This window comes from Anneissia japonica, unplaced genomic scaffold (genome assembly GCF_011630105.1).
Source record: "Anneissia japonica isolate Jap-2015-1 unplaced genomic scaffold, ASM1163010v1 scaffold1201_len176657_cov207, whole genome shotgun sequence".
In the NCBI taxonomy this organism is placed as follows: Eukaryota; Metazoa; Echinodermata; class Crinoidea; order Comatulida; family Comatulidae; genus Anneissia; species Anneissia japonica.
In genome coordinates this window covers 20,470-32,992 of record NW_022694568.1, presented here as the reverse complement: position 1 = coordinate 32,992, position 12,523 = coordinate 20,470, and the positions used below count along the sequence as shown (strand labels likewise).

Below are 12,523 nucleotides of genomic sequence, written 5' to 3'. Positions count from 1 at the left end.
AGTCACTCTGATTTTTTTTAACTAGTCTGTTCAAACTTTTTATTGAAATTCTTTTCTTACAGGAAATGCCGACATGATGGATATCGATGGCTTTCATGTGGTAGGATTTTAACAGGCTAAAGAAATCTGACAGAAGGGTCATCCCATCTTGCACTGTGTGGGTGATTAGGGACAAGTTCCCAGAAGCTGTGAAGACTGCCTGGGTTTTTTGATGCTATAGAAGATGATGAAATAAACTTTGTTTTGGAAGTAATTATTTATAAATTGAAGATACCTGATAAGTCCATCCTCATTAATGCAACAGATCTTATGTAATAGATTCATTCTTGAAAATTCATGTGACAACTGTGCTCTGTTTTTTTGACAATTTCATCACTCATGTTCCCCACTCTCGTCTCATATTTTACATTGGGGCTAACACCAGGCGCGTAACAGGGGTCTTGGGTCACAGTGGGTATTTATTTTTTTTATTTTTTACATTTTTTATTTCAACCATCTTTAAAGAGGGTAACCCTTCTAGTTAGCCCAGTAGGTTAACTGATATTCAGGGGCCCTCTTTAATAAAATTAAAGAACAGTACAAACAACATCATTACAACATAATAATAATAATAAGATACCTGATAAGATCTTATGTAATAGATTCATTCTTGAAAATTCATGTGACAACTTTGCTCTGTCTTTTTGACAATTTCATCGCTCATACAGTACAATGTTTTTTGTATCTTCCCCACTCTCGTCTCATATTTTAAAATTTTAAGCTAATACAGTATATAAATGTAACTTGTTCTTCCCTATTCTTTACATTGGTATAAACTATAGTAACTATAAATCCATATATTTAATATTTTGATAATAATAGAGTGTGTAAAATGCAGTGATATATATTGTAATACCTAACTGCTTCAATGTTGCTTTATTCTGTGTATAGTAAAACAATTTTATATTAACTGTGAGAAAATACACTTGTAATAAATTATTTGCCATGTACAAGGATGATAAATTGTGTTTCAAAATATTTATTTAGTAACACCAGTAGTCTTGAATTTACTGTATGTACAACAATAACTAAGTGAAGCACCAAAAATATGGATGTTGAATATCATCATGAAAGAAGAATTCTTGGCTATGGTAAATAATACAAGACAATCAGACATTATAAATAGAGCAGTGCAATTAAAAATTGCCTAAGACGACTAATAATATACTCTTAATAATTTCTAAGTCAATCTAATTTTACATGCCGAATTGTTGTGTTTTCCATTACCATAAGTGCAAGTCAAATTTTGTTAGGGTCAAACAATTTCTCAATATGACATAGGTAAGTTCAACTATATATTTTAAAATACTAAACAAAAAATGGTGTATAGCAAAAAAATTGAAACTTTGTCTTAAATACCAAATTGATCAGCATGCAGACATAGGCATAATCCAGGCATTAAAAAATAAGCAGTTTCATAGAATAACATTAGACAAGACTGTACAAAGCCATACATTAAAATAGTTGTTCCTGTATATATTGAGCCACATTTTCATACTGTACTATCAACTTCGCACATTACATATTTCAAAATTAATCCTCACAATTTGTTTTCTAAATCTCGGTCACAAATTTGCTTCAAAAGGATTACTATTGAATGGGATTATAATACCATTTAATAATATTAAAGATATTTTGCAAGTGAAACAGGTACAGTAATACTGGTACAGTATTTATTTATTTATTATAAATTTGGCATGCAATATAAACCAGATGCTGCAATATAAACCAGATGTGCAAAAAACAAAAACTTAAGTGTGTGGCATTTCAGTATATCTTCAGAAAAAAAATCACTAGATAAATCATTTTAATTTAATTCTTTTGAAATATTTTGGCCTCAATCACTTGCTGCAGAGCTCTGAGCATCACCACCTTCTTCTAACCATGGATTGGACATGTCCATTTCATCATGTCCACACAGATGGAACTGTTTGCATCACATCCATTGGAGCCAGTCATTTGCTCCTATTGAGAAATAAGTATACAGTAGTTACAATAATGCAAAACCAGGTTAGTTAAAAAATCAAAAATGTTATCAAACATTGGCATTTGCTGCTTTATCAATAACATACCATACTGAGATACTGTATATTTTATTTGAATTCCACATTTCAACAACAGCTGAAAGTTAGGTTTGGAGTAACATGCATCATGTTATTGAGGCGTTATTGTTGTGTAGCCTAGCTTCTAGGCCTATAGTATATCAATAATAATCTTATTGTTACAGGAATTGGTGTTGGCTCTGATGATATACTGTAGTGTTATAGCTCATCACCTTTATTTAGACAGTGCAGTTTTTAGACATTTAGGCCTAGGCCTAGACAGTTTTTCATAGGACCAGACCTATAACTAGGCCTATAGTATTATTAGTAGGCCTAGGGGCCTAGGCTATTATGAAAAAATATGCACTAGCACAATTAATGTGACAAAGTCGCCATGGCATGACAAGTCTAGGCTAGTAGTAGTAGTAGAAACCTACTAACAGCTGGATAAGGCTGCGTGCGAACTCACCTGCTGCAGGACTGGAGCAGTGTCCTGGTCAGGAGTGCGCTACTTAGCTGCTGGGTAGACACTGACTGTGCTTCCTAGACATAGGCTAGGCCTAATTATAAACAAACAAGTCATCGGACTGATATGCGTTTATTAATTCAATTGAATTATTCCTCCATGATTGAATTGACGTTGACAAAACCGTCTCTCTGTAACTGCGTACGTAAATGATCACAAAAACTCACGACTTCACACTACTGGACATACGTATTGTCTCGGCTAGGTTGCTCGATTGTCGGGACGATTTTTCGATCAGCTGCTCGCACAAAATTACTGGTCTTGAATATTAATGAGTTGGTTAGAAAATGCTACCAAGCTACTGAAAAAAGTGATCAGCCTCGTTTTCACCTGATTTTGCTGTCTCATCATATCATGTTTTGTTTCTGTAATTATCGTTACATTTCAACATTTTTTTAAAGTATTTTTCCCGAACTCAGGAAAGGTTAAATAAGCAATATATGGCCACTTGTCTCATCCCGCACCCCCCCCCCCTTTAAAGTCAGGCCCCGGAGAAAAAAAAATTGTTGATATGTTGTAGAACTGAAAGTAGTTTGATTAAAAATCAGTTCTACAACATATTTGTTTTGCTCCTCAGTCTGACTTTAATTGTTGAAACATCCTGCGACAATCCTCATCATTATGAGTCTAAAATAAAATACATGGATCGTTACTGGTAAATACAAATAGGCCTACGTACTGTAACTCACCGTAACGCCGCTAAATTATTTAAGTGGCGCTGAGGGCTGGCGGGCCGTTTCCGACCCTTTAATAGCCCCCCTTGTCTTGTGGTATCCTCTTAAACTGTGTGGTACTTTCAGCTTCCATGACATGGGCAGGAAGAGCATTCCATTCGTTTACCACCCTTTGGGAAAAATAGTGCTTACAATTTAGTCGAGCATAAGCCTTTTTTAACTTCTAACCATGATGTCTAGTAATGGAATCGATTGCCAAATCGAAAAACAGATCCCTATCAACATCCCCTTTTCCATTTAATATTTTATATGTTTCAATTAAGTCCCACCCTGATTCTTCTTATTTCTATAGTAGTTAAATTAAAGGCTATGAGATGTTCTTCATAATTTACATTTTTCATACATTTAGGAATTTTAGTTGCCCGTCTTTGGACCTTTTCTAATAAATATTATTATTATTTAAGCGTATCTATCGCTATGATTAAATTCATGCATACTGAGACACAAAGTATCTACCCTGGCATAGCTTTTAATATATTAGAACGTTGTATATATCAGATATATGCAATGCTTCAATATTTGTTTACACGCTAAGCAGGTATATAAACAAGGAAGTACACCTGTTCAAGTAATTATGCAAATCGCGAAAGTTAGCCTGTAAACAAATAAACGCGAATACATCACGATACGAGTCTCCGCTGTGCAGATTTGCTTGTGTCCTTGGGCAAGGCACTTATTAGCTACATTGCTTCAGTCCACCTAGCTGTATCAATGGGTACCAGCAAACTGCTGGGACTAACCTGCGACGGACTAGTGTGCCGTCCAGGGGGAGTACTCTCATCCGCTTCACACTACAGAAACTGGAGATAAGCTCCAGCCCTATGAGCCCCCAGTGGCTTGGAAAGGATTTAGTAGTAGCAGTACATCATGATACAGCGTAAGCCCAGCACCAATGTATACAAGAAGCAATGAAATATTTACAAGGATAGAATATCCGATCCACAACATGAATACATTATAATAACATTGTTTTTTTTTTTTAATAAAGATTAAATTTAAATTGTTTACATTTTAACCAGTAATCTATTGTTAAGCCAGTAGTTTGTCATAGTAATGTAAAATTGGTCCATAATTTTTTCTCCCACCCCACTGGTAATTCTGCCTATGCCACCATTTTTAACCCATATCATTAATATTTTACCAGAAATTCCTACACAAATCCCACTTACAGTGTGACAATAAAGAATCTGTTTAATTTAATTATTTGGCCAGTAACATGTAATGAACAACCATATATTTCAACATTAATCATGTCATCATCAGGAATTCCTGTATTATACTATCTTATCTGAGACAATATCTGAACAACCATATATTTCAACATTAATCATGTCATCATCAGGAATTCCTGTATTATACTATCTTATCTGAGATTTATCAGTGGACCTTTCGGTAATTTACTTATTTAGTACAAATTTGGCATGATATAGTGCAGAATTAAATGGAGTCCAACACATTTTGTCATCCCCAAGGTCAAGGATTATTAATAAAGTATATTAATGGTAGAAAATAATATACATTTAATTTTTTTTGAAACTATACAAATTGCACAGTAAAGAATGAATGTAACTTATTTTTATTCTACAGTAAGTTAATGAACCAACATGCCGACAAATGACACAAAATGTAGAATATTTGTAATTTACTTTGTAACATTTTTTCAGTAACAACCAATTTAATAACCATCTATGCACACAAATTTCATAATGAATCTTTATTATTTCATTTTTAATATTTGTTTTGTGTCATGTTCATATAATTGTTTATTAATATGATTTGTCCACTTTTGCTCTACTCCCACTTTTTAACAGCCCATGGTTCATATTGGCCTAGAGAGGAAGGTCTCCATTCCTCTTGGTCTCCAAAAAGGCAATGGTATTAAACTCACAGACATTAAAGCTATAGTAAGTGATGGTGGTAGTAGTTTAATTTAATTAATTGTATTATCAGCTGTGAAGGTGGTGGTGTTATTGGATTCAGTTGTTTCTCTCAAGGGTGCTGTAAAAACAGATGAATCTTGTTATATATTCTAAATTCTCCTCATTTTAAGTTGATTTCATTTTGTTAATGATGGTGGTGGTGTTTTATTGGATTTTAATTTCTATCCAGTAAGCTACAACTCCAATATATCTGCTAAATTTATATTCCTTTTTCTTATTTTTTCATTCTCCAAGGATGAGCAACAAGTAGATATCACAAATGCATCTAGCAAATTAGGTTCACCTCAATCTGGAGTTCAACAGGGACAATCATCATCGATGGGTCCTCCTCTGCCGCCTCCTAATGCCAATGTCTTTACAGTCATTGATCCTACTTATAGACCAGCACCAAACAGTAATGTCCGTCTTATCAAGCAGACATCTCTCAGTGATGATGTTCCTAAAGGTATTAGAGTTAATTATACAATTGTTGTCACACCCTATGGCATTATTATTACTCCTTTTAACATTCATGTCACTCACTTTTAATTCAAGACCACACATTTTGACATTATCATTTCTTTTAACATCAATTGATATCTACATTTTGATATTACAGCTGCCATTTACCAAAGTGACAGAATTTTCGGTACACCATGTGTATAAAAATGGTTTTCCTGGTGGCAGTCAGAGCAATCTCTCCGAAACGTAAAGAAAACTAACCCTTGGTTTTACCTCAAAAACCGTATTTTTACACATTCTGTTATTGACACTCACCATACAACCTTCAAGAAATATCAGCCATTTAAAAATCAAATTTCAGCAATGAAAGTCAACATAAGTGCATCATTGACGTATTTTTCCATCTACAGCAGCTCAATTATGGAATATCGTCAGTCATGCCCCTTGTTATGGCTTGCTATTAATGCGATTATTATGTTAATATGAGTTGTAGGAGGGATGTTTTTGCACTACCTGATGTGTTATACTACTGAACTAACCCTAACCCATGACCTCCGGATAACTAGCCTGACGCCATAACCACTAAGCTACAAAGATTGTGCTTAGTGACTAGTGTTGAATCTGATCCCAAAATAGCAGCGGGTACTGCAAATGCTATTTCGATGTCAGTTTGCGTCAGGAAAATATTACAGGAGTGATGTTTTGCCCTACCTGACATGTTATCGTACCGAATACTCAATAAGGTAAATATTTTTTTAACATTTATATTCTTCAGACAAGCCAAAGGCTAAGGCACCATCAAGGACCCAATCAAAGAAAGATAAATCAAAAGAAAAGGAAAAAGCAAGAGAAAAAGGAAAGGAAGAATCAAAGGAAAAAAATGAAGACAGATCAGTGAAGAAGAAACGCTCCAGTTTCTTTGGAAAGAAAAAATGATGACAATGTTTTTAATTTTTATTACACAATTTTTTTTTAAGGAAATAAAAAGTGATTCATTTTTTCTGTTTTTCTTGGTTTATCTAAAACTCTACAGTTGGAATATTTGTTGCAATTTCTTTTTGACAATTCTTTTATATTTTATATTCTATTCAAAATTTCTTATTATATATTCTATTTGACAATTCCTTATTTTTTTATTCTATTTTATATTCTGTTCGGCAATGCCTTAAATGTTGTTAACTGCCTCATATATTTATGATGCTTCATATTTGGGAGCCAAGTTGTTATTATTATTATTATTATTATTATGACAACTTTATTTTTACACGGAAGGCTTGTCTCACCCGGTGGGTGTTATTCTACAAGGCTGTGTTGTCTTTGAGATTGGAAAATAAAAGTAATCACAATAATTAAAGACAAAATTGTATACAAATATGAGATACAAAAAATTGAAGCATAAACCACTCATTTTACAAAAGTGTTTTAAATGTTGTAACATTTGATGAATTTCTAACACATTCATCCAGTGTGTTCCAAAGAATAGCACCACGGTAAAATCAGTGGCGGACCGTAGGGTAAATGGCAGGGTATGCTAGGTGTTGGCATGATGTACAAGGGGCTGTACGTCCTCCCCCTACCCCTGAAAAAAAATATTTGCCCATCCCCACAAATCATGCTCAAGTAATTAAGAATCACCTCGTATCACCTTATTTTGCGAGTTATCCCCTCATAATCACTGATCCCCCACTTTACCTTCCTAACACCATCAGCTCCTTTCCATTTCAAGACCCGCCACTGATGTTAGGGCCTGCTAGTGATTGGAAAAGTTTGTAAGCCTACTACTATACAGAAAGAGATTGCGTTCTATAGTCAAAATACATTAGGCACTTTACGCAACAAGACGGTGGACGGTGGTTTTATGCTCATCAGAGTGCTTAATCGGAACTGCCTGTCTCGATGGTTCTCCGTCCTCTTGCGTAAAGTGCCTAATGTTATTTTTAATACCGGCATGGTTGTCTTTTCTTCAAAAGAATTCTTATTCCTGTATTTTAACAAATTTAAATTTAAATAATAATCCAAAGTTTCTTCTATACCGGTCATATGTACAGTATGTAAATATATTTATTCTTTAATCGATTCAGATTAGCCTTATAGATAGAATACCCGACCAGCAGTGGAGGTCTCGATTTGTGAGAAGAGCATGCGCACATACTCTTGGAAGCACTGCTTCCATTCCAGTGTTAAATTGGCTAATCTGACGCCACCACACGGTTGTCACAATAGCAAATTTAAGCGCGGTAGGGTATACTCTGACTTCTATTGACTCACTGATTAAGTAATTGGCTGATATCGAAGACCAGCCATGCGGAAATTCTAAGTATGATGCGATAGGTCTGACAGTGACTTATCCTAATTACCCAGAAAGTATGCCAAACATGGAAAAACTTAGCTATTCCAATGAATAGCATTCCACCCAAAAAAATTAGCGTATATATAGAAGATCCTGACTGAGAAATGCTAAATAAAACGGAAAAACTGTACTAGTATATTTTTTAATTTGTTTTAGCCAGGGTATGCACTGCATACCTTGCTTGCCTTGACGGTCCACCACTGGGTAAGATAAACTTTTCTTTTTGTATTCAGTGTGAGGACGATCAACTTTTAAGACATATAATCTGGTTAAATAATTTTGTTTCTTAAATGTAATGCGTTTGGTCAAATAAGATGGGGCCATGTTATAAAAAATCTTATACATGGTTTTTGCTTCATTTTTATACAATTTGCTTTCTAAATTTTCCTAATTTAAGGTCTGCAAGGCTTGTGTACTTGAATCATCTTTTTTTCTTTTTTTTTTCAGAATTATTTTTGCCACTCTATTGTGTAAGACTTTTAAAAATTTGAGTAGATCTACCCCACACTAGATTACAGTATTCAAAGTGAGGAGCAATAATGATTGTGTACATTAGAGATTGTTGATCATTTGTTAGAAATTTTTTTTTCAAATAGTGCAAACCCGGCAGAACTTGAGTTTTTACATTATCAGTTTGCTTATTCCATCACAAATTTTCATCGCGAGGTGTTTGCAATAACTAACTAAACAATTTTTTCTATATACAAATTAAAATTATTTTTAGATAGTTTAGAAAGTTTCTGCTTTGTACCAATAATAATACATTCATTGTTTTGTACATTTAATGTAAGTTTGTTGTTAATGTGTTCAAGGTCAACATTTAAGTTATGTGTGTACAACATCATCAATATTAGGAGGTGAATAATAAAGTATTGTATCATCTGCATACATGCTAATTTTTACATTACAAACACTTTTTGGCAAATCATTGACATATAACACAAATAGCAGTCTCCCTAGAATAGAACATTTTGAATAAAAAAAGAAACAAAGCGTATGCAATGTAACTCCTCATTCTTGAAAGGTAAATTCTACATTTTGGAAAATTTGCATGAAATCTGTCAACCACACTGTCATGGTCGAGGTTGCTTCACCAATCACGATGTATTTTAAGAATCATGAGGCTATCCAAATGGGCATTTGTCATAACAGAACGCAAATTATTTTTAATTAGTCTCATTAAACTATTATTATTATTATTATTATTATTATTAATATTATTATTATTATTATTATTCTTCCAATATTGTACAGACCACCAGCAATGGTGTATTACGTACATTGATTACGTACATTGTTTGTTATTATTATTAATAATTATAACACAAATAGTTTAATGAAAAAATTGTCGTGGCTAAACAAACATTACATGTAAATATTTTTTTTATTTGTTTATTCCCCGAAAAAATGTACTCGTCTTCCCCGACGGGGTGGCTATGCTTCCCCTGCCCCCCTCTGGTGCCACCAGTGCCCACCAGGTACCCATTTATACTCCTGGGTGAAGAGAGCAATGCAGATAGGACACAAGTAAAATGAACAGCAAGGGATTGAAACCTCAACCTCGAGGTTGGGAAACCAAACCGTTCACGCTGTGCCAAACCGCTTCATTTAGCTAATTGTGTAACATTTACATGCGTGGTATGGGAATGATCACTTTAAACCATATTATGTTGTTATCCAGCTTAAAGATTTTATGTTTTTCATTGAGAATCTTATGGTCAACTGTATCAAATGTGTTTTTAAGGTCTAGTGTAACTAGACTTGTAAAATTACCATTGTCTATAGCATTTATCCAGTCTTCAGTAATGTTTAATAATGAAGATATAGATCATATTGTTTTTTTAAATGAATTGGTATACCTGATCAAACACTACCCTTTCTAATATTTTTGATAAAGTGAGTAATATTGAAATTGGCTTATAGTTACTAGGTTGAGATCTATCACCACTCTTGAAGATGGGGCAAACTTTTGCATTTTTCCACTTGTATGAGAATTGACCTGAAGATAAATTCACAATGTATGTAAGTGGAACAACAATTAAATTTATTGCAGCTTTGGCTAATTTAGAAGGTAATTTAACATTTCCAGTTGCCTTTTTTAGGAGTTTGAGATTCTTATTTACAGACCATGTTCCCGGCTTTATAGAATATGTTGACTTGGACAAATATGCAAGAGTAACTGTCGTACAATAGACTTTATTAACAAAATATTTTAATCTTTTTAAAATTTATTATGTGGTGAAATTTATTTAAGTTTCAAAATAGCTTGAGAATATTGTTGACCCAAGAACTTGATTCCATATACAGTTAGACTTGCTGAACTAAAATAATGCCAAATTGTTGTATTTTCCATTAATTAACAATTTGTAAGTCAAATTTTCAATTCAAGTGACCTTTTGATGTACATTCTAGTGTTTTAATATACTGTATTTATATATTATAAACTATTCATTGGTATGATTTTGATATGATAGTACTTTGACCAGTTATTATTCTTTAATATTTGTTGGTGGCAGTACACTCAGTGGTCACAATACAGGTCATGCAATGTAATGAGACTGGAATTGCTTAAAATATTTATGCAAATAAAAAATCTACTGTTCAGTTGTCATCATAGTTAAAATTTTCTTAAATTTTAAAAAAGAGACTTAAGCAAATGTAACAATATATTAGCTGAGTGTGACGTAGAGGGGTATGTGGTTACTTCAAAAGACATTGGGTTTTTATTGATGTCAATAAAAGTGTACACATTTAAAAAAATTCTATTTCATATTATGTAAATTTATTATTGATTTAATGTGTGACCACATTTTAGGCATGCATTCCTTTATATTTTTATACCCAAGTTATAAATATTATATACAGTAAGCAGAATTCTTTGTTTTATTAAATATTTCTGTAGATATATTTTGACAGCTTTGAAAACAAATAGTACTGTAATTGTATTTATGGAAATTGTAAAATATTATTTTTATTATATGGGCACACTAACACCTCTCTACAGTATTTTGATAATACAGTTGAACCTTCTTTTAGTGCCCACTTTCCCAAAATACCGTTTTTCCCCATTCAACCACAGTCATTTGTAGTGGCAGACCGTAGGGTAAATTGCAGGCTATGATAGGGCTCCATTGATGAAAAAAATTTTTATGTATTTACAATCAAAGACTATTCTATCTAGTCAAAATACAAATATATTTGTTTTTTTACAAGGATGTTTGTATTTCCTTTTCAAGAGACCTATTAAAAGCCTATACATAAGTAATACAAGTTTCCTCTGTATTTGACATCTGTGTGAATGTTTATTTAACTTCGAAAATAATGACAGAGGATCGGCCCGATTTAGGTTTCTGATACCTTCTTGGTAATACTGTTAGAGAAATAATGAGAAGTGGAGCATGCGCACATACACACCATTGTTTAACTTTCAATACGCCATTGTTTAGATTGCCAACATTCCTTTTTTTGGACTTCCGACAATCCTTTGTTTAAATAAACTTATTCCTTTGGAAACACCTGTAACCAACCTGTCGTAATGTAGTCTTGACTGACTGGTATTTTGTGTAAAAAAAAAACTTCAAAAAGTGTCCATAGCACATTTGATCTAAGCCGTCAGATATTCTCCGCAGTGGCGTAAGTACCGGGGGACAAGGGGAAATATCCATCTATGGAAAATCTTTCCCCATTGAATGCCCTTTTCACCCGGGAAAGTGCCTGAAAACCTCAAATTTTAAATCGTGTATTTTGTTGAGGTAGGCCAATTTCCTCTAAAAATTGCACATTTTAGGGAGTTTTGATCAATTCCGACGAAATTAGAATTAAAAAGACAAATTTTTTCGCGCGCTCATAAGAGCATTTCTTGTTGAGGTAGGCCAATTTCCTCTAAAAAATTTTCGCGCGCTTCGCGCATTTTTAGATCTTCAAGGTTGTGCTTGCTCTCTTTAGCCTTCGAAGTTATAACACATATTCCCAAACTCAAGAAAGAAAATTTAAGATAGATCGTTTTACCTAAAAGAAGGGCCTCAATGTGTAATGATGTGTGAAGCATATGATTGTAATAAATAAAACCACGACGAAAATGCTTATATTTAGTTTCAAACACACGTGTGTGGCCTATATTAATAATAAAATAAGCCCTATGTCGTATTGTTTTTTATTTTGGTGGGGGGGGGGGGTGGTGGTGTATCACACCAAGTCATAAATTACTAACCGGGAAAATAGGACCTGTGCCAAGCTCTAGTACTTTCCTCATGAGTGCCGTCTGTTCATTGTGATACAGTACTCAGGGGCGTACGGTGAAAAATCTAACGGGGGGGAACGGGGGGGGGGGTCGAAACTAAAGCGCAGGGGGAAAGCTGAACTCGGAGCAATTTAGCGAAGCTTTCAGAATTCGTGGGGTGCGTTATTTGTGAGTGAAGCGAGCATATTTAAAAGGCACTTTATTTAAAAGT

At 33.7% G+C, this 12,523-nt stretch overlaps 1 protein-coding gene across 2 annotated transcripts in view; it reads left to right on the top strand.

The window, feature by feature from the left end:
* LOC117101077 overlaps positions 1-11,337 on the top strand; it is a 46,724-nt gene extending 35,387 nt beyond the window's left edge. Inside the window, exons 11-13 of one of the 2 annotated variants that reach the window (XM_033240943.1) lie at positions 5,153-5,245; positions 5,516-5,726; positions 6,498-11,337. In XM_033240943.1, coding sequence (XP_033096834.1) covers positions 5,153-5,245; positions 5,516-5,726; positions 6,498-6,658 — 465 coding nt within the window. In that variant the 3' untranslated portion in view covers positions 6,659-11,337. The remainder of the gene's footprint in view (positions 1-5,152; positions 5,246-5,515; positions 5,727-6,497) is intronic. The other variant, XM_033240944.1, reaches the window with a different exon arrangement.
* The last annotated feature ends 1,186 nt before the right edge of the window (positions 11,338-12,523 follow it).